Source organism: Quercus suber, unplaced genomic scaffold (genome assembly GCF_002906115.3).
Source record: "Quercus suber isolate HL8 unplaced genomic scaffold, Cork oak 2.0 scaffold_342, whole genome shotgun sequence".
NCBI lineage: Eukaryota > Viridiplantae > Streptophyta > Magnoliopsida > Fagales > Fagaceae > Quercus > Quercus suber.
The window spans coordinates 220,379-242,612 of NW_027069794.1; the positions used below are offsets into that span (position 1 = coordinate 220,379).

General features: G+C 37.1%; 3 protein-coding genes across 3 annotated transcripts; all 3 read right to left on the reverse strand.

Annotated features, from left to right (window-relative positions):
• Nucleotides 1–1,927: 1,927 nt before the first annotated feature.
• Nucleotides 1,928–4,485, reverse strand: LOC112002150 (putative ubiquitin-conjugating enzyme E2 38). The gene is made up of 2 exons (XM_024034310.2): nt 4,440–4,485; nt 1,928–2,973 (listed from the first exon to the last, which is right to left on the reverse strand). The coding sequence occupies exons 1-2, from the start codon at nt 4,447–4,449 to the stop codon at nt 1,928–1,930; spliced, it is 1,056 nt and encodes a 351-aa protein (XP_023890078.2). The 5' UTR covers nt 4,450–4,485.
• Nucleotides 4,486–6,431: 1,946 nt separating this feature from the next.
• Nucleotides 6,432–8,888, reverse strand: LOC112002161 (putative ubiquitin-conjugating enzyme E2 38). The gene is made up of 4 exons (XM_024034319.1): nt 8,843–8,888; nt 6,771–7,876; nt 6,634–6,658; nt 6,432–6,439 (listed from the first exon to the last, which is right to left on the reverse strand). Exons 1-4 carry the CDS (start codon nt 8,886–8,888, stop codon nt 6,432–6,434), a joined length of 1,185 nt encoding a protein of 394 aa, XP_023890087.1.
• A 10,180-nt stretch (nt 8,889–19,068) lies between these two features.
• On the reverse strand, nt 19,069–20,940 carry LOC112002184 (uncharacterized). The gene is made up of 2 exons (XM_024034334.1): nt 20,256–20,940; nt 19,069–19,484 (listed from the first exon to the last, which is right to left on the reverse strand). Exons 1-2 carry the CDS (start codon nt 20,938–20,940, stop codon nt 19,069–19,071), a joined length of 1,101 nt encoding a protein of 366 aa, XP_023890102.1.
• Nucleotides 20,941–22,234: the final 1,294 nt, after the last annotated feature.

The following is a 22,234-nucleotide window of genomic DNA, read 5'->3' on the forward strand; positions in this document are numbered from 1 at the left end:
TTTTTTTTTTTTTAACTTTGTTGATGATTATGCTGCCTATTCTCCCTCTCCTATGCTCACTAAGACCCTTTGTAGTAATTGGTTCTAAAATTTATCATGGTGGAGTTATCCTATTGCTAATTAAATTCATCAAGATAGAGCTGTTCAGTTGCTAAATGCAAGCAATTTCTTTAGACTTGAAAACGGTTGATGTAATTATTTTGTATTATTTAACAAAAGCTTTTCTACCAAGAGTTTTGTAACTCAATGAGTTGGCATTTTTTGGTATTTATAACAGTGATTTAGGGTTCAAATACTCTACCCTAAACTATCGCGTTATCAAAAAAAAAAAAAAAAGATATTCTGATTAGCATTAAATAATTTGTAATTCAAAGTTTTCTATAAACTTGAAATTCTCCTTGCATGTTATGGGCTTTTAGCCCCCGTTCATGCCTTTTGTTTTTTGGGTTAAACCCCACCACTGTCTCACCAAACCAATATCCAATCCAATTGGACTGTCTTTTTTACCCCCGAAATTAGTTACATTCTTTGAGAATTTAAGCTGTGTATTTCAGGGTGTTGATTTTCAGCGACAAATCCAACACAATTTGAAAATTTTATAAATGGAGAAACAAAATAAAAAATCACTGGCAAGATTCAATCATAAATCCAAGAATAGCATGCATTTTATCAAATAAACTGCATGAGCTAGCAATCCCAAGGAGGTGCTAACTTGCAAGATCCCAAAACGAATTTTATACAAACCACTAAGTGCTTAATGAGGCCGTCAAATGGCCCGATATATGCAAATAAAACACATCTAATTGCCAATCATCATGCACATGATAATACTTGCATATTTTTCACCAACTAGCATTATATATATACTACGAAAGGGAAATCTCTCTAATTTTCTTCTTTCTTTTAGTAAGCAAAAATTAATGACAGAAGCAAAACCCAATAGAGAGCATAAGACAATTAATCGTAATCAAATCAATATACAGAGAACTTAATTAGATAGGATACTTACAGATAGTTACTACGGCACAAAGCAACCTATGGCATCCCTTTCGAATTGCAAGTGATTAGATTGAATTGCAACCGTTTTTAAAAAAGAAACAATGGCTTAAATGTTTTTATAAAATTTTCCTTTATTGCTTTATTAATGTTTTGGATAAATACAAAAACTTAATTTTTTTTGCCACATAATTAAAAGAATTATAAAAAAAAAAATTTAACTTGAAAATGGATACAACATAATTACATGCTTTAAAAAAAAAAAAAAAAAAAAAAATCAAAGCACAACAAAAATAGGGAAAAAGTTTGGCTATATACTTAGTTGTAGTCAATAGTTACAATTTCACTTAATATCTTTTTATTAGATGTGAATATTAACAAATTTACCATTAGATCATATATTATTCTTATATTCTTCATGCTTGCAAAATTTTTCAAAAAATAAAAAATTAAGAGCTATGTTATTAATTAAATGTTTAAATTTCAAATTTTTATAGTTTAAAATTATGCTCAAAAAATAAGTTAATTGATCAAATGATAAATAAGATTCGATTGACACGAAATTTGACATGCGTATTAAAAATATAAATAACATTTAATCTAATAACTAGATTTTTAAAATATATAGTCATGTTAATTTTTTTTAGCTAGTGGAAGTTGTTGTCATTAGCGAAACTTTTAACCCAAAAAAAAAAAAAAAACTATGTATATAAATAAACGAATTATACATTACTGTTAATTTCTTTAAGAAATTCTCTCATCTTCTCGAGTATGTGTTAAAAATATTTAGTATTTTAAAAAAATTATGGAGTTACTTATGATTTTATTTAGGATTGGGAAAGACATTTAGAGGTTAGAGATAAAATTATTCAACCATCCTCTAGCAAGTGTCTCATTGACCACTTCCAACTCCATCAACAACATGTATTTTCTAGCCTACAAGTTCCAAGAATACTGAAAATAACAATGGCAAACAAACAATAGCAAGTACCAACCCGATCAACCCCCAAAGTTCTTTTGACTGGTACAAGCCTTCATTGTTGGTGGTATGAAGGACTAGAGCTTCATTCTTTGAGTCATCAGTGAAAGCCAATTTAGTGACTGAAGCTGCCTTCTTGGTAAAGGCGGTTTCAAGTTCCAGATAGAGTTTTGTTTTCTGATGTAACTTTACTGAACCTTCATAGAAGGAATGAGGTACATTATCTTGATAGTGGCTAAAAGCTGCAGAACAGTTTGTATTTGCCTTGAAAGCTTGTAATATAAAGTTTGCTCGAGTGCAAAAATGTTCATGGACAAAACCCTCAAAGCTCCTGGGAGGTTTTTCCAACAAGACCAACATTGTTCTACAAGATATAAGGAACATCATGCTGTTATATCTCTTTGATAACTTTCTATTTTGAGAATGACGTCGACCTGGCTCATTGTAGTAGGGTTTCTCATTAAGAACAAGCCCTTGGAGTGACACTAGTACCTGGAGAATTGTGGATTTACAAGGGTCCCATCTAGCTTCCTTCTCACCATTCCATGTGTTGAGGAGGCTCAAACATACTTTTCCATCGCTATACAAATTTGGATTTAGGTGGTAGCCATGTGAATGATAATATGCTTTTGGAGGGCTATTGGGATAGTCAGGAGGAAATGCAAAGTCGAAGAAGAAAAGACCATCATGATAGGGTGTGCCAGCTGCCCCAACAATAACTGCTCGTAGCAAATCCATTCTTTCTTCATAGGCACGAACATAGATAGCTTCTGGCAGACTGTTCTTCAGGATTTTCCATTCTTGCATGATCTTCTTGAGTACACCACTATTAGCGTTTGTGAAGCAATCTTTCTTCTTGCCAAAAAAGCTCAAATTCAAAGAGGCAAAGTAATGATCCGAATAGTCTGAGACAATGTCAAATTGTTTGAACTCTTTCATTCTCTTTGCTGATGCTACATTGGTGGCGTTGGTGGTGGCTGCTACCTTTTTTATTTCGCCTGACATATTGATTGAAACCGTCCGTGGAAAAGATGGTTATTTGGTTTTCAATTTTTGTGAGTGACCCTTGTGATTTTAAGATACAGAAATAGAACCCAAAGAAAAAAAGAAAAAGAAAAAAAAGAAATACAATCAAAGCATAAAGTTAAAAATTGTTAAATTAAAGTGTGTTCAGTACAATATAATTATATTACGGGCATGACAAATTCCATTCTCCATAGCAACATTTTATCTATATAATTATAACCGAACGAAGATCAATTTTTGGTTTGATATGAAGTTTTTATTTTTTTATTTTTAATTTAAAACTTTTTTTAGATATAACATTATCAGTTAGAGCATCAATGTTGGTGATGCCAAAAATTTAACAATTTGGCACCACAAAAAGTTATTTTATCTATTTTACTATTTTACTTTACAAATTATCTAACATTAGTAATTTTATTTTAACATTCAACATAATAAAATAATATAAACAACACAATAAAATAATATATCTACTACAATAAACAATATATATTTTTTATCATCTTAACTATAGTGCATGTGCACTGTAGCTCAACAATCAAATTTTTTTAGTTTTTCCTCCACCATTGCAACTTGTTTTTTAGTATTGATGGTACGAAAAATAGCAATATGACTTTTTAGTACAATCAATGCTAATGCTCTTAGCCTATTGGGGATTTTTTTTTCATCCCCAATGGCATTGTTTATATTGGTTTTCAAATATCATGTTTTGAGTGGTGTTTGTGTCGTATAGAGATAAGGTTTTTTTTTTTTTTTGGTTTTTGAGAAACAATGGAGATATGGTATTTGAATACATAGCTTAACTCTAACCTTGACCTTTTTATTAATTACGCCAAATCCCCTTAGCCTGAACACAACTTATTTATTAAGTAAATTGATATGTTACAACCCATTTTAACCTGTTTATATACCGTACAAGAAAAATAAAGCAAAAATGATTTTTTTTTCTTTTTTTGAGTAAAAGGGTTAGGACCATTTTCAATATAACCATTAAAATTCTTTGAACCACTGAATTATGTTTAGAATTTAAATTTCTGTTGCATAAAAGTGAAATTTATTTATATGAATTAGGTCATTTTTGATTGATTGTGGGATAAATAACATGACATATTTTTACATTAACCGGTACAAAACTGTGTAGCGTTCATATTATCTTCTGTTGGTTAATGTCTTAATGAATTTCCCAGGTTTACCATATAAAAAAAAAAAGAAAAAGAAAAAAAGAAAAAAAGAAAAAAAAGAAAACACATACACAAAAAACTGTATATATATACTACAAGGCCAAGTTAAGGTTGAAGTCCATTAATTATTGAGATTTACTTGGATCACAATAACATTTTCAGCAAACATAGTTTTAATCATCAGAACAGGTTATTGTATATGAAGAAGCATCCAATATGTTCACAAGAGTTTAATGAAACTCTTAGGAATTACATACCTGATGACATTATGCTTTCCCCATAATCATTATTCTCTCCTGCGCTTTCTTTTGTAAATCTAAACCCTCTCTCCAGAGGCTTCGTCCTACCTTATCATATATATTGTTATTTGTTAGGGATCAGATAAGATTTGTTTTGTTTTTAATTTGTTGATAAATTTCCTAATAATTTGCGTTATATTCTGTTTAAACTACCTCCTTAGAGTCCTTTGGAGCAACGACATCACCATATCACAACATGACATCATCCCATATTGTTATTGTCAATTTCTTTTAGTTACTTTTAAATTTATTTATTTATTTTGTTAAAATTGATAATAACCACAATGAGAGAAAAATGATTCGGTTCTCTTAAATTTTTTTTTGAGAAACAATTACAACATGTTGCTAATCCCGCAGCTTGAACTCTTTCCTCTCTAGCACTTTGTATGTAGAGAGGTGTCAATTCAACTACAAAACATTTGACTAGTTCTCTTAATTTTAATAAAGAAGAGCAAGATTTGACTCCCCTCCCAATATCACTTATTTTTATTTTGGATGGAGGATACGATATATTAAAAATCTAATGGTAAAAAACAAGTCACATCACTATATAATTTATTTCTCTCTTAGCCACACCACACTTTTCAGTAACCTCCCTTGGCAAACCCATATACACCAATGTCCTTTGCAGCAGACCCATAAAAAATAGTGCAATGGGCTTCAAGCTTCTTGAACGTTTGATCCCTTTCTTACATTAAATAGAAGTGTACACCAAGACAACAAGAAAAAAATTGTATTATTCAAACACGAGAAAGTATTTATAAAAATAAATAAGTGACCCCATATGATTTTACTTTTTAATAGAAGGGAGATTTTTTTTTTTTTTGTTTTGTTTTGTTTTTGTTTGGATGTGAGTGTCAAAAGGTGATGACTTACAAATAAAGATGAAAGATTTTGAAGAACAACATTTTGAAGAAGAAAGATGATGACTTACAAATAAAGTCAAACATTTCCCTTTTATTAGAATCCTTAGAATTAGTTATAAATCTTTGAGTCTTTGAATCCTCTTTGGTTGTGGTTTCTCATTATAGTAGCCTTCTCTACTAGGTCCAGCCCCATCATCCTTATCGTGACTTCGCTTATTTCTGGTATATTATGCTCCTGAATCCTCCAGATCATGATGGAGAAGACCAGGAGACCTAGTACCTCATAGAACATACTGTTTTCGCTGTTGCACAGTGTCATAGTCTGATAACTTCCAGCTTTTTTCAATGGTTTCCTGCCGGCAACGCTTCTCAGATTCCTATGGTGTCTCCGACATCATTTCCGATGACTCCTTGCTATTTGCTTCCGATTGGTATATAGGCAGTGGGTTTGCAAGGGGTATTTGCCAAAGCGTGTGCATAAGTGTGAAATAAATTATATTGTGACATGACCTGTTTTTACCATTAGAATTTTTTTTTATATGCCATGTGTTCTCCGTCTAAATAAAAATGAGAGATAATGAGATGATTTTCATAGACTCTCAAATTCTCAATCGACACATTTGACCTCCTAAGATTTGGCTTAAAGTAAAATAGTTAAGATTCCAAAGTATCACAAAGATTTCATTTTAATTTGCGGGAAAATGAAAAGGTTTGTGATACTAAATTGTGATTGGATCAAACCAAAAGGGGGAATTTGTTTGTCTAAAAAATACAAATCTGTTATAATCTAATGTGAGATTGCACTGCTTTGTTAATTATGTCACTTACACATGAATGTTCTAACAATTTTATTGAAAAGACTCATTAATGGTGGAATGAATATCAATTTTTTGGAGCTCCAACTTTTTTTCATTTGTTGACAACAATTGAGATGACACTTTGCTGTTGGAACAAATAATGAGGAAAAATTAAAAAAAAAAAAAATTGAATAAAAAAAGAATATTTAAAAAGAATTGTAGAAGATTAGAGGATGGAAGTAGGTGTCCTGTAAAATTGGTTATCTTAAAAAAAAAAAAAAAAGCTTTTAAATGTCTGAAACAGAGAAATTTTTTTTAAAATTTTAAACTGGATGTAAATACTCTAGTACTCAATGTCAAAATGAAAGAAAGGTAGCAACCATAAAAAATAATTAAAAAAGAAAAAGGTTATAGTCCTGAATTTTTCATCATAATTCTCCAAATTATTGAGCCACCCTAGCTCTAGCCAGTATCTCATAAACCACTTACCAGTTCTCTCGAGAAGATTTGCAACCTTGTTCACAGAATTAACGAAACATCACTAACAAATAAAAATAAAAAACGAATCCCAACCCAAAAATCCACCAATTTTTTTTGGAATATGAATTGGCCTGGGGCAAGCCTACATTGTTGGTCGTGTGAAGGCTTAGAGCTGCATTCTTCATGTCAGTAGTGAGAGCTGATGTAGTGACTGAAGCTGTATTATTAGTCAAGGCGATTTCAAGGTTCGGATAGAGTTCTTCCATTATTAGTGCCTTAAATTCTGCTGAATCTTCAATGGTCGTGTGAAGGCCTAGAGCTGCATTCTTCATGTCAGTAGTGAGAGCCGATTTAATGACTGAAGCTGTATTTTTGGTCAAGGCGATTTCAAGGTTCGGATAGAGTTCTTCCATTAGTGCCTTAAATTCTGCTGAATCTTCAATGGTAGAGGAGGAATGAGATCCATTATCTTGATAGTAGCCAACTATTGCACAACCCTTTATATATGCCCTGCAAGCTTGTACTATAAACTTTGCACGAGTGCAAAAATGTTTATGGACAAAACCCTCAAAACTCATTGGGGGTTTTCTCAATAAGATTAACATTTTCCTACAAGATAAAAGGAAAATATAGTTGTTATAACTCTTTGATAACATTTCATTAGGAGAGTTACTAAGACCCGGCTCATTGTAGTAGGGTTTCTCATTAAGAACAAGTCCTTGGAGTGACACTAGAACCTGGAGAATTGTGGAACTACAAGGGTTCCACTCAGCTTCCTTTTCACTAATCCATGTGTTGAGGAGGCTCAAACAGACTTTTCCACTGCTATACAGATTTGGATTCAGTCTCATGCCATGTGCATGATAATGTGCATTTGGAGGGCTATTGGGGTAGCTAGGAGGAAATGCAAAGTCGAAGAAGAAAAGGCCATCATGATAGGGTGTTCCAGCAGCCCCAACAATAACTGCTCGTAGCAAATCCATTCTTTCGTCATAGACTCGAACATAGATAGTTTCTGGCAGATTGTTCTCTAGGATTTTCCATTCCTGCATGATCTTCTTGAGGACACTACTATTAGCATTTGTGAAGCAATATTTCTTCTTGCCAAACAAGCTCAAATTTGAAGAGGCAAAGTAATGATCCGAATGGTCTGAGACAATGTCAAATTGTTTGAACTCTTTCAATCTCTCTGCTGATGCTACACTGGTGGTGGCAGCTGCCTCTTTGATTTCGCCGTATGTGTTGATTGAGACTGTGGAAAAGATGGTTATTTGGTTTTCAATTTTTTTGAGTGACCCTTGTGATTTTAAGACGCAGAAATAGAAAGAAAGGTACATTCAAAGCATAATGTTATGAAGTGTTACATTAAAGTGTGGTCAATACAAATTATGTAATTGTATTACGGGCATTATAAATTTCTTTCTCCATAGCAACAAAGTGTATGTAAATTGAGACTGTAGAAAAAGATTATTATTTGGCTTTCATGAATGACCCTATTGTGATTGTAAGATACAGAAACATAATAAATATTAAAAAGTACAATCAAAGCATAAAAGTTATAAATTGTTACATCAAAGTGTAGTCAATACAAGTTATAAAATTGTATTAAGATTTAAGGGCACAATAAAATTTATCCATTCTTTATAGCAAAATAGAATTTATGAATCTTTTTCATTGTATGGAGAGATTTGTAATTTTCACCAATAATCTAAAAATCAAACCAGTAATTTTTTTATTTAAAGAGAGAAATTTTTTTTTTTTTTTTTAAATTTGACCTGAAGCTTGGGTTTCTTTATTTCGTTTGAAATAAAACTTTATCAATTAGTCTATTAGGAATTCTCTCAGCTCCAGTGGCATCGCTTATGTTGGTTTACAAATGTGTGCAAGCAATATAGAAAGTAGAAATACCACAGACACACGCAGCATGCACGCACTAGTGTACATTAATTGAACTTTTCTGAGTTGAGATTTACATAGATCACACTTTCAAAGCAAAAAAACACACAAACACACAGACACTATATATATAGTGCAAGGCACAGTTAAGGTTGAAATTTTTTATTTTTCTTTTTGATAGTTACAAGGGCCACAATTTCAGAGAAGAAGAATATTATAGTGTCTTTCTACCATTTTCAGATCACTCGATTTTAATCATCAAATAAGTTATAATATATGAAGATGTGTTCATAGAGTTTGATGAAGCCAAGGAATCACATACCTGAAGGCGTTATGCTTTCTCCAAAATCATGCTCTCCAAAAGGCATTTTGTAAGGCTAAAGTCTAAACCCGTTCTTCACAGAATCACAGGTTTCGTCCTTCCTCATCATTTAGTTATGAATTATTATCAGATAACATTTGTTCTGTTTTTGGTAAGCAATGGACTAATAATTAGCATTATATTCTATTTAAACTACCTCCAAAGAGTCCTTCGGAGTAAGGACATCACCAGGACCAAACTTCAAATTTTTTTTTTTTTTTTTTTTTTTTTTTTTTTCAATATTTTGCTCTCTTTCCTAAACTAATTAAGAAAATGTCACTATTTTGAAACTCAATTTTCTAAAAATCGAGTTTTAATTTAAAACTTGATTTTTGGACAATTGAGTTATAACAAACTGAAATTAAAAAAAAAAAAAAAAAATTCTAGAGCCCTATAGTGGCGTTTTAAGGACCCTATAGTGGGTTTTTTTTTTTTTTTTTTTAAGTTTGATCACCCCATACCTATAGTGGCGTTTTAAGGAGCCTATAGTGACGTTGAAACTTGATTTTGAGAAAATCGAACTTCAAAACAGGAGCATTTCCCTAATTAGTTTGGGAAATGGGACAAAATACTTGATTTTTTGCACAAAATGGGCAAAGGCCAATTTTCTCCTTGGATAGTTATAATAAGAGAGGGGGATTTGACCTTGAATATCATGGGATACTAAAAGATTTAGTTACAACTAGAATATTTACATCTGGTTTAGACATTTAAAAGTTTCTTTATTTTGGACATTTAAAAAACTTTTTCTTTTATTTAGTTTAAATAATCAGGTTTATAATACACCTACATTCTATTTTCTTATATCTTCTATCATATGTAATTTCTCTTTCTTTATTATTACTTTTTTGTTATTGTTTCTAGAAGCACGGTGTCATTTGCATTGTTGGCACCAAAAACAACAACAACAACCAAGTAGCTAGGATCCCTAAACTTTCTCAAAAAAAAAAAAAAAAGTAGGATCCCTAAAAATTTGATATCCACTCCACTAAATTTACTTAATAAAATTGTAAGAATATTCATGTGTGAGTGTGAATTTATTAAGTAGTTAAATCCAACATTAGATAATAACAAATTTTACATTTTATAAACAAATTATCCATTTTGGTTTGACCAAATCACAATTTAGTCGCAGAAACCTTTTTATTTTCCCACTTCTTCTTTTTTGAACTCATTTTGCCACTTATTAAAATGAAATCATTTGGAATACTTTGGAACCCTTACTACTTCATTTAGTCCAAATCTTAGGAGGCCATGCGTAGCAATTGAACATTTGTGCATTAAATTGTGATATTGTTAAACCACTTGGAGGTAAAATGTAACTTTTATCTATTTTTTAATTAATTACACATCAATTTGTAAACTTCTATAGTAAAATTTGTAGTATGTCTCGCTAAGAATAATAAGAGTAACCAAAAGTCTAATAACTCAATTAGCCAAAAGTCTTGTAACTCAATTATATAACCACCTAGTCTGGCTCCTCTCCCATTGAAAATCATCTCATTATCTCCCATTTTTATTCAAATTGAGAATACATGGCAATTAAAAATAAAAAAGTGCTACGTCTACAATATTTTCACAACAATCATATATAAGTGATAAGTTGTTATTGGTTCTAATTTGAATCCACAACTTAAATTACCTTAAATTACTTTGTTGCCTACCCATAATAACCTATTACTCAAGATTTATTATGAAAGTGTTGTTTGCATAGCATTTCTCATAATAATAATAATAACAATAATAATAATAAATAAATAAATCTAATAGTAAAAACATGCCATCTGACAATATAATTCATTTCTCACTTATGCACACCCTTCAACAAGGGCAAACCCATCGCCCATACACCAATTCCCTTGGTGGAGAATAGCAAGGAGCTGGTGGAAATGATGCCAAAGATGCCACCAGAATATGAGAAGTGTTGCCAGCGCTGACAAAGTTGTTGCAAGTAAAACCTAGAAGTTATTGGATTTTCTTACAATGTACCAACAAAAACAATATGTGCTCCATATATTAGGTAAAAGAGGCACTAGAAATAAGCAAAACCATAATAAGGATGATGGGGACGAACCTATTGGAGAAGCCTACTGTAAGGACCAAAAAATCTTGGGCCAAGCCCACTTAGAACAGTGAGTTGCACATTAAACTTGCGCCAAATAATAGAATTTGTAAGAGAGGGAAACAAACAACAAGAGGGACTCTGCCGAGGATCAAGATAGAGAAAAAAGGTTAATCTTATAAAATAAAGGGATATATATCCCTCCACAAGCTCGCCGAGGAGGCTAAGTTTGTACAGTAGTTAACTTTCACTCTCCTTTCTCTCTCTTTTCTTCTTTTTCTTCCCTTTTTGCTATGTCTTTTTGATACCTTGTTTCAATCCCTTTCTCAATGCTCCTTCTTTTCCTTATATACTTCTACCTCTATCATTCCCAACCATCAATTCTCACCTAACATCTCTCTTTCATGACCTTGTTGCTTTTAACATCTAAGAAAATGGTGGAAGAATCTGCTTAGTGTGACTTACACTGTCAGGTCACTTCCTCATCAATGCGGCTGATAAAGTTGTTGCCCACCATTTAATGCGATGCAACAGGCTACACCAGACAAGAAGTTCCCTAATTCCACTAACTTCCTCTCTCTCTTCAGATTCCACTCCCACTTAGAAAACTATAAGTACCTTACTCATTTCTTCTTTCCTCGGCGGCTTTCTTCCTCAGCGCCATGGCCCTGGCATTCCCACACCAATGCTCAACTCTTCAACTTCATCCTCTCCTCGGGCACCCATAATAGCCCCCTAAATTGTTTGCTATTTGATTATGAGACAAAAGCGAAGTTTTAGTCTCATAGGTAAACTATGCATGTGCCATATGCGTTCCCACATATTAACCATCCTTTCACCTACCTTCTGCACGCTCCTGATGCTTTGGAATCCACGATCTCACATTTATGGCATCAGGCGACTGCTTGTCTCCCCAAGTTCTACGGCTCAATCAAGATCCTACAGTCCTCATTACCCCCCATTTATGGGCGGGAATTTTACCGCTCACTTTTTCACTCCTATAAAAGGAAAACTTGGAGTTGGTTGAGATTCATTTTGAACATTTTGGCTATCTAAGTTGAAGAAAAAACTCTCAAGGAGCACTTTTTGCGTTAACTCATAGGTGTGTTGATTTCCCTATTTCTTTTTTCACAAGTTTAACGTTTCACACCACAAAACTCCATGGGTAGATACGCTAAGTTAGTGGACACTACCGAGGCTAGAGCAATCTCTAGAACACAATACAAGATCCCCAACAGTGTTGAAATCCAACACTGTGGAGAGGATGAGTGGTTGGTCTTAAATAGACCTCCCAAATCCATGGTCATTCCTATGATTGCCTTCATCGAAGGCGGGATGGAACTTCCCATGGGGAGGGTAACCAGGGACTATCTAATAAATTATAGGTTAACCCCAACCCAATATTCTCCAAATATCTTTAGGATCCTCGGGTGTGTAGATGTGTTAAACTGTAGAATGGGGACTAACCTTACCTGGCACGATGTAAACTGGGTATACAACTGCCAGAAATGGAAAAAAACCAAATACTACATGAAGTGTAGGATTCCCACCATTAGACTAATCTCCTTCCTACCTAACTCAAGAAAAGGCATGTACGAGGATTTTCTTATTATCTCGAGAGGCTGGCATGATGGAATGCACTGCCCTACCCAAGAAGGGAAACCAAGTAGTGTTCCTAAAGATCGTGGTCACACATAGGATTTTACATAGCTTTAATAGTGTTAGCGTCTTCTTTAACAACCCCTCTTGTCTTATCTGGTAGACGAACACCACATTGCCCCAGCCAAGCACTTGGTGAATTTTAAGGACTTAAACCAGATTCTCAAGGCAGAGATCTTCCTACACAAGGACGGATAACTTCGAGCAACTCACGTCATTCTTGGTTACAAGTCATCCACCAAGCGCTTTCAGAGACCGAGGAATGTTATTAAAGCCAGGGATCCCCGCTTAGCCTTAATTGACGTAGCCATACCGGATTTTCTTTTTTCAGAACCTACGCCAACATGGACTCAGGATGCTCAGCTCCCTGCTCCTTTAGCCGCCAGACTTCTTTATTCTCAAGAACCACCCATCCCATCAGATGACAAGGCCAAGGAGTCCATCCCCGAGCCCATCCATCAAGACGTAACAAAAAAAGAGTTCGAGGTTTTTTTACCGCAAGGATGCTCCTAGCACATCAACAGCTCGTAGTTCAGCGAAAATGGATTTTGAAGAGAAAACCCTAGATTTGCTTACCCTACTAACAACCCATGCTGGGGGCTCTTCCCCAGCTGTAGTAGTGACACCCTGCCCTCCTACTCCTACCGTAACACGCACATCACCCGCTAATGCCATGAACAAGAAGAGGAAACAGGGCCAAGGAGGCAAGGGCTTCGAGGATGCTGAAGAGGGGAGATTGCTGAACCCCCAGTCAAGGAAGCCCAAGTAGGGAAAGGGCAGCCAAAGAAGCCCGCACACACCGAGACTCCTAAAGAGGTTCGAGGAGACCAACCCAAGAAGGCCTCTATCTGGAGGACCATCTTTACCCTAAGCTCAGGCAATCTAGTGCTTGATGATGCCAACCTGAGGGACCCCAAAAAGGGTAGCTCAGGCTTGGTGGCAGAATGCCTGAAGAAAGCATTATGCCTGCTTGAGGACACGACAGAGTTGAGATCCTTTAGGAAGCGTGAGGTCTTCCTTGCTCTGAAGCAGGACCTGGCCAAGGTACATGATTGATCCCATCTAACCGTACAGTTAGCTTATTCATGCGTTATATGATACTTACATTGTTGTTGTTGTTGTTGTTGTTGTTGTTGTTTTTTTTTTTTTTTTTTTTTTTTTTTTTTTTTTTTTTTTTTTTTTTTTTTTGGGTAAGCCATCCAAACCGCTTTTAACCACTCCCTGGACATGGCAAGAAAGGCTGAGAAAGGATAGGAGGCCACAGAAAAAGCCCACACAGAGGTGGACAAGAAGTTGAAAAAGACTCTTGCCCAGCTGTCTGAAGTGGAAAAGGCTCATAGGAACGCTAAGTCCACTCTCAAAGGCTATGAGAGGTAGGCAGCTGATGCCTTGGAGGCCCAGAAGAGGACCGAAAATAAAATGGCTCTCACAGTTTTGGAGCTAAAAAAAATAAAGAAGCAACTAGAGACCAAGAAGGTTGAGAAAGCTCAAACCGAGCAAGTAGCATATAACGTGGGCATGACCAAGGTAGCTGAGAGCCTCACTGCCCAACTCAGAGATGTTGCTCGTGCCTTTTTCTTGGAGGTGTGGGGCCAAGTCTTAAACACTGCGGGGGTCAGCACTGAATCAGAGTTTCAGGCTCCTGATAACGTGTACTATCCTCCTGCTCTGCATTTAGTGCCCACTCTCCCTCAACCTCTAGCAGACCCCAGCTCTGCTCCCCCTTTTTCCTCGACTCAGCCCGATCACGTTCCCTCTCTCACTTCGGCCAAGGGCAAAGAAAAGAAAAAATAATTGCCACCTCTTGCTGATGTGCAGGACGTGGAGACCAAAGAGGAAGTGGCCGAGGTGGCGCAATTGAAAAGGAAAAAGAAGGAAAAAGAGCAAGAGAAAAAGGGAACCAAGAAGAAGGAGCCAACTACCTAGCTTAGCCTTAGTTTAGGAGATACTTAGGTAGTTTTGTAATGGGTTGTTGTATAGCAAGTGCCCCTTTTTTCCCTTTTTCATTGTATCACAGTTCACTTATCTTTAATGAAAAAAGTTTGAAGTTAACCTTGCTCGTTTATCTTTTACACTTGTACATTTTTTTTTTTACTGTTTACTTTATGCTAGTCATTTTACGTACTATGTTACCTTCCTTCCTTTATAACAATCACACCATGAAAAATTTTCTACTTTATCATAACATAAAGAGTAAATTAACCAATGGGTCTTAAGCAATTTTATCAATCAACACTTGAAAACTTGCTGGCACTACTTCAGAAACTTGAGGAAATGCCCACAACATTTATTTTTCTGTTCCTTCAAGCAACCTTTTTCAAGGCCGACTCAGTTCCCTATTTGTGACCTTAGGAGCTACGTCAGATTCAAACTCTATCCAACACTTAGAATATTTCATACAAAGTTAATTTACCCTAGGCTTGTAACCCGAGGAGCTAGACAATGCCTAGGTTCTATTTAACACTAAGAATATTTTCTGCAATGTTAATTTACCCTAGGCTTGTGACCTAAGGAGCCAGACAAGGCCTAAGTTCTGTTTAACACTTAGACTATTTTCTGCAATGTTAATTACCCTAGACTTGTGACTTGAGGAGTCAGACAAGGCCTAAGTTCCGTTTAACACTTAGAATATTTTCTGCAATGTTAATTTACCCTAGGCTTATGACCCGATGAGCCAAACAAGGTCTAGGTTCTGTTTAACACTTAGAATATTTTTTGCGATGTTAATTTACTTAAAATATTTTCTGTAATGTTAATTTACCCTGGGCTTATGACCCGAGGAGCAAGACAAGGCCTACGTTCTGTTTAACACTTAGAATATTTTCTACAATATTAATTTACCATAGGCTTATGACCTGAGGAGCCAAAGAAAGTCTAAGTTCTGTTTAACACTTAGAATATTTAATGAACCAATTGTCTTAGCAAACACATCCATAATAAGATATAACCAAGCAAGATATGAAGGGTAACAAAAATTATTAATAATAATAACGTCGTAGATTGTTTACATTTCAAGGGTGGGGAATTACATTTTCATCCAAATCTTCCAAGTAGTAGGCCTCAATGCCATCAATGGAAGTGATCCTATATGGCCCTTCCCAGTTAGGGCCCACAGCGTGCTCCAAGCAGGGTTCTTGGCCGTCTCCACCACTTTCCTGAAGACTAGGTCTCTAGGAGCCAATGGCCTGAACTTCACCCCCTTATCTACCTCTGCTTAAGTTTATGTTGGTAATATGCCATCTTTACCGTTGCCACCTCTCTTCTTTCCTCGGCCATATCCAGGCTATCTAGGAGTAAACGGTTGTTCTTTTAAACATTGAACTAATTAGTTCTCAGAGTTGGAAATCTAGATTCAAGAGGAATTACTGCCTCTACCCCATAAGTCATTAAAAAAGGGGTCTCCTCCGTTGATCTTTGGGGTGTGGTATGATAAGTCCACAACAAGTGAGGCAGTTCATCCACCCATTTTCCTTTAGCGTCATCCAACCTTTTCTTCAGGCCAGACACTATAACCTTATTGGTGGCCTCAGCCTACCCATTCCCATAAGGATAAGCAGGCATAGAATAGCCGTTCCTAATCTCTAACTTCCTGCAATATCTTTAGAAGGCTTTACTGTCAAATTGAAGACCATTATCTGAGATCAGTGTGTGAAGAACTCCAAAACTGGTGACAATGTTCGTCTAGATGAACCTCTTAGCATCCACGTCCCTAATATTGGCAAGGGGTTCGGCTTCCACCCACTTGGTAAAGTAGTCCGTGTCGACGAAGAGCCATCTTCAATTCCCTATAGCTCGGGGAAAGGGTCCCACTATATCTAAGCCCCACTAAGCGAACGGCTAAAGGCTAGACAATGGATTCAATATTCCCCCTGGCTTATAAATATTTGGGGCATACCTTTGACATTGGTCACAATCCTTCGCATAATCCTGAAAGGTTTTTCACATGCTAGGCCACCAGTACCCCTGGGTGAGGGCCCTATGTGCTAAAGACCTTCCTCCTATATGACTCTCACATATGCCTTCATGCAACTCTTCCAAAAAAGGTTTCACCGCTTCTGGATGTATGCACAACAAATATGGTTCTAAGTAAGAGCGTTTGTGAAACTTCAACTCCTTAGACAGCTAGTAGCGAGGGGCACTTTTACATACCTTCTTTGCCTTACACTTGTCTTCAGGCAACAATCCCTGCTTCAAAAAAGTTACTATAGCGTCCATCCAGCTCAGCCCCACATGGAGGTTGTACACCCTTACCAAAGGTACCCTTGCAAGACTTAAGCTATCCATCTCCTTGACAATAACAACCCGAGGAAAACTTGACTCTAGCGAAGTGGCCAATATTGCTAGAGAATTTGCATAAGAGTTCTGTCCCCTAGGGATTTGCTTCAATATAAAACCCTTATACTGAGCCCAGGCATTCTGCACTTTAGCAAGGTACCCTTGCATCCTCTGATCTCGAGCTTCAAAATCTCCATTGACTTGGCCCACAACCATTTTAGAATCCGAGTACAACTCAACCATTTCTCCTCCCAGCTGTCTGACCATAGTTATTCCTACTAACAAGGCCCCCTTTTGATTGGAAGCTCCATCCTTATAAACTTTCCATGGAGGAACAACAGTGGCTAACGTGATTAATACCCCTATAACTGCCTCCTCCTTCTCAAGGGCACCTTCGGTGAACTCTGCTACAAAGTCTGCTAGGATCTGTCCTTTTATGGCAGTCCGAGGCATGTACTTGACATCATTGGCTCCCAGCTTGGTTTCCCATTTAGCAATCCTGCCACTATAATCCAATTTCTTCAATAGAGCTTGTAAAGGGAGCTGGGAAAGCACCAAAATGGTATGGGCTTGGAAGTAATAAGGAAGCTTCCTAATGGCATGCACTACGGCCAACACTACCTTTTCCATGGGAAGATAACGTGTCTTACCCTCCTGCAGGGATTTGCTAACTTAGTAAACGAGCCTCTAAATTTCATCCTTGTTTCTGACTAGGATGAGGCTAACAACGTAGTCTGTGACTGCTAAGTATGCATGCAACACTTCCTCCTTATCAGGCCTGGAAAGTATTAGTGGATTGGACAAGTACTGTTCGAGGTCCTCGAAAGCCTTTACACACTTTTAGGTCCATCGAAAATCCTTCCACTTGTGAAGTAGCTCGAAAAAAGGATGACACATGTCCGTAGATCGAGAGATGAACCTATTTAAGGCTACTGCCATCCCAGTCAACCTCTGCACCTCCTTGGGATTTCGAGGAGGATGCAAACTGTTAATAGTCTTAATCTGTTCTAGGTTGACTTTAATTTTGCGGTGAGTAATCATATAATCCAAAAAATTTGCCCGAACTGACACCAAAAAAACACGTAGATGCGTTTAGGCGTAGTTTATACTCTCTCAAAATCGAGAAATTCTCCCCCAAGTCGGCCAAATGCTCTCATACCAACCTGCTCTTAACTACCATGTCATCAATGTATGCTTCCATGTTCCTCCCAATCTATGACTCAAACATATGCATCACCATTCTTTGATACGTGGATCCTGCATTTTTAAAGCCAAAGGGCATCACTCGATAATAATAGTTCCCATTGGAAATACGAAAGGCCGTTTTCTCCTCGTCAGACAATGACAAAGGTATCTATGGTAACCCTGAAAGGCATCCAAGAAACTCATCCGAGGATGCCCCATTGTGGCGTCCACCAGTTGGTCAATTCTAGGAATGAGGAAGGGGTCTTTTGGGAAGACTTTGTTCAAGTCAGTGAAGTCCACACACACTCGCTATTTCCTGTTTTTCTTTTTAACCACTACAGTGTTTACGCAGCACCACCTTGGGATTTACATTTAGCTGATGACACGCCAATCCAGGATCAATTCCTGGAACGTCGTAAGCATTCCATGCAAAAATATCAATGTTTACCTTCAGGAACTTCACCAACTCTCCCTTTTCTAAGGGTGGCAATTGAGATCCCACTTGAAAATATTGCTCCCGATCCAACCCTATTATCACCTTTTCTAACTCCTCTGATAATTCTCCTAATGTCTCGATCTGCTGCCCCCTTGCAGGCCCCTTTAGTTGCTATAGGACTGGATCTTTAATCACCGCAACAAGACCTGAAGGCCGCCACATTATTGCTGACACCACGCACTGCCTAGCCGTGGCCTAATCAGCCATCAACTCTCCCACTTTCCCTTAAGTAGGGTATTTGACCTCCAGATGTAATGTTGAGGGCACGACACCTATGGCGTGAAGCCAGGGTCTAGCCAAGATAACTATGTAAGGGGAGAACGCTTTTACTACTATAAAGTTAACCTAGACCTCCACATCCCTAACTTGTACCAGCAGTCTTATCATTCCATAGGGGACCACCATTTTGCCATCAAAACCCATTAGCGGTGAATTATACCTATCTAGGTCCTCGAGCCTCAAGTTTAGCCCCCAGTATAAATCTGGGTACATGATCTCTGCTCCACTTCCCTAGTCAACTAGCACTCTTTTCACATCGTAGCCCCCAATCCTAATAGTAACCACTAGAGCATCACCATGTGGTTGGAGAGTTCCTTGCTTATCCTCCTCGAAAAAACCCAGGGTAGGGGTAACCATCACCCTTGCTCTTTTGGGAGCCTGATCATTGGCCTCCATGTCACAACCCACACCTACTGACATAACCCTAGTGCTTGAGGTCCCATTATTCCCTGGCTTAGTGAGGATCACATTAATGGCGCCTCGTATTGGCAGAAGGGAGCTACCTTTGTGAAATTCAGCTCCTAAGTGACCGAACTGCCTTGTAGGCTGATGTAGAAACCGGTTGAGCTTCCCTGCCCTCGCCAACTGGCTCAGGTGATCTCGCAGACTTTTACAATCCTTCGTAGTATGCCCTCGGTCTTGGTGGTTGTTAAGGATATATTTTATGTAATTGGCTAATCCTTTGACAAAACGCACTTTACTTGCAATTTGGTATATCTAGGATGAGTTTAGTACTTCAAGAAATATGTTGTTCAAATCTAGTATTAAAGCCATGATGATTGGACCAAAAAACAAGTAAAGAGAAGTTATTCATTAAAGTTGGATAGATATCTCGACAGCTGCTAATAGATATATCAATAGCTGCTCGACAGATAGCTATCTATCGAGGTTTAATGAGGCTCGACAGCAGTGGCGACTTCAGGAATTTTGTTCAGGGTGTTCCTATTCCACTTTGAAAAAATTTCGGGACATACTGGGAGCCATGCATCTTTTGGTTAGTCATGTACTGAGATCCGTGCAAAAGGGTGGCATTCATATATTGAAGAGTTTAGAGGTTCTGAAGCAGTAGAAGGTTTCTACTGTAATTTCATCTACAGGGATTGTAGAGTCTAGAGACAAAAGTTTTGTACTAGATCTGAAACTTCTTTTTACTATAGTGGATTGCTTTACGGGAAGGTATACCCCCAATTGTTTTACTATGAAACTAGTTTGTTTCATTGGTTTTCCTAGGTCATCATATCTTCTTCTTCTTCTTCTTCTTCTTCTTCTTCTTCTTCTTCTTTTTCCACTGCATGATATTGACATGATATTAATGTTAGTTTGATTTAACAAAGTTTATTCATAATAAATTTAATTAACAACTTGGGTTTAAAACTTATAAATTCTATCAACCGGAGTCTAAATTTTCCAATAGTGGTAATGGCAATAGAGGCTTTGGTTTCTTCTAGACGGGTCCCCACCCATCTTATTGGGCCATTTGAAATAAAGCTCATTCTTAATTTTCTCTTGTATGTGATATACTGCCTCTTTAAACAATGAGTTGACCAACTGAGCTCCTGTGGATGGCGCTTGATTAGGGAACTCCCCTCGGGGGTGATTGCCCTGGTATCCTCCTCTTCGAGGATCCCTCCTCTCGAGGACCATTTTAACCTTGCCCTTTCCCTGTATCAGGTCCTCCTCTACTCGCTTATACTTATCTATGTGATCCATTAGTTGGCGCATGTTCAAGGCAGACTTCATTGTTAATGACTTCCTTAGCTCGTGCTCGACAGGTAGCCCGACCTTGAAGGTCCTCACAACCATGTTCTCAAAGTTTCCATCAATCTCATTGTAGGTTTCCCAGTATCTGTCCGAGTAAGTTTTAAGGGTTTCTCCCTCCCTCATCGCCATAAACAGTAAAGAATCTACAGGTTTGGGGACCCTACTACATGTTATGAATCTAGCCTTGAAAGCTCTCGTCAGCTCCTCAAAAGATCCCATCAATCCTTCCTCTAAGGCGTCAAACCAATGCATAGCCAGATTGGAGGGGAAAACTTTGCACATTAGGGCCTCATCGTTGGCATAAACTGCCATCTTTTGATTAAAGTGGCTGACATGCTCCATGGGATCAGTCTTTCCATTGTAAATGGCAAACGTCAGCTAAGAAAATCGATGAGGGAGCCTAGTCCTGTTAATCCTTCTGACAAAGGGTGATTTAGAGATCTGCTGTAGGGCCTTACTCATTGCATCATTCCCCACGCCATGGTGGGAAGCCCTTTTCTTACAGTCATGACTACTCTTCTCCCATCTATCCTCACGCGAAAAAGCTAAATAGGACGCACTAGAAGGAGTTCCCGACCTACAGTGGTAAGAACTATCCCTACTTCCTCTAGAACCATCATTTGGTGGGGGAGAGGGGCTTCTCCTTTTACGTTCCCTACGCCTCAACATGCTACACATGCAATCTATTTACTACTGTAACCTTTGCGTCTCCAGATCATGAAAGGCATAACTCCTAGACTTTGAATGACTCTGCTCAGTATGTTCAGTGTGGTAAGACTCCACCATAACGCTTGAGGTATGTTGCCTATCTCTTCTTCGCTCTAGGTTAACAAACGGGTTCTCCCTCAGGGAGCCAACTAACTCCTCCCTATCTTGGCCTACGTTAGCCATGAGTACTCAGGACGGATCCACCACAACTTGTTATTTCCATAAACGGCACCAATTGTAAGGACCAAAAAATCTTGTGGCCCAAGCCCACTTAGAACAGTGAGTTGCACAGTTAAACTTTAGCCCAAATAAATAGGATTTGTAAGAGAGGGAAACAAACAACAAGAGGGGACTCTGCCCGAGGATCAAGATAGAGAAAAAAATGTTAATCTTATAAAATAAAGGGATATATATCCCTCCACAAGCTCGCCCGAGGAGGCTAAGTTTGTACATGTAGTTATACTATTCACTCTCCTTTCTCTCTCTTCTTCTTCTTCTTCTTCCCTTTTCTGCTTATGTCTTTTTGATACCTATGTTTCAATCCCTTTCTCAATGCTCCTTCTTTTCCTTATATACTTCTATCTCTATCATGTCCCAACCNATACTTTTTCACTTTTAGTTAATATAAGGAAGAGATCAAGTCAAACGTCCAAGAAGGTTGAAACCTATTGCAATGACAAGAACAAGGGTTACTGGAGCAATATTGAAAAATTACTAAATAACAATCGAAATTCCTCTTGGTTATTATTGAATTATCAACAAAAAAAAAAAGAGAGAGAGAGAGTAACTAAAAGATATTAACAATATGGGACAATGTCATTGCTGTAATTATAGAATTCTTAATATATGCTATAATAAAATAAATAAATAAAAGAAAAATAGGAGTAGCTAACCCCAAATTTTTTTTTTTTATAAAAATGGCAAAAGC

What these genes read in the sequence shown, in the direction of transcription:
- LOC112002161 (XM_024034319.1), bottom strand. Translation starts at nt 8,888, where the DNA reads ATGCCTTTTGGAGAGCATGATTTTGGAGAAAGCATAACGCCTTCAG. An exon ending in AGAAAGCATAACGCCTTCAG is followed by an intron (nt 7,877 to 8,842) that starts GTATGTGATTCC and finishes TCTTTTCCACAG; the next exon opens with TCTCAATCAACACATACGGC. An exon ending in GCCTTCACACGACCAACAAT is followed by an intron (nt 6,659 to 6,770) that starts GTAGGCTTGCCC and finishes TCTGTGAACAAG; the next exon opens with GTTGCAAATCTTCTCGAGAG.
- LOC112002184 (XM_024034334.1), bottom strand. Translation starts at nt 20,940, where the DNA reads ATGGAGCATGTCAGCCACTTTAATCAAAAGATGGCAGTTTATGCCAAC. An exon ending in CCAAAGCCTCTATTGCCATT is followed by an intron (nt 19,485 to 20,255) that starts ACCACTATTGGA and finishes ATATCCTTAACA; the next exon opens with ACCACCAAGACCGAGGGCAT.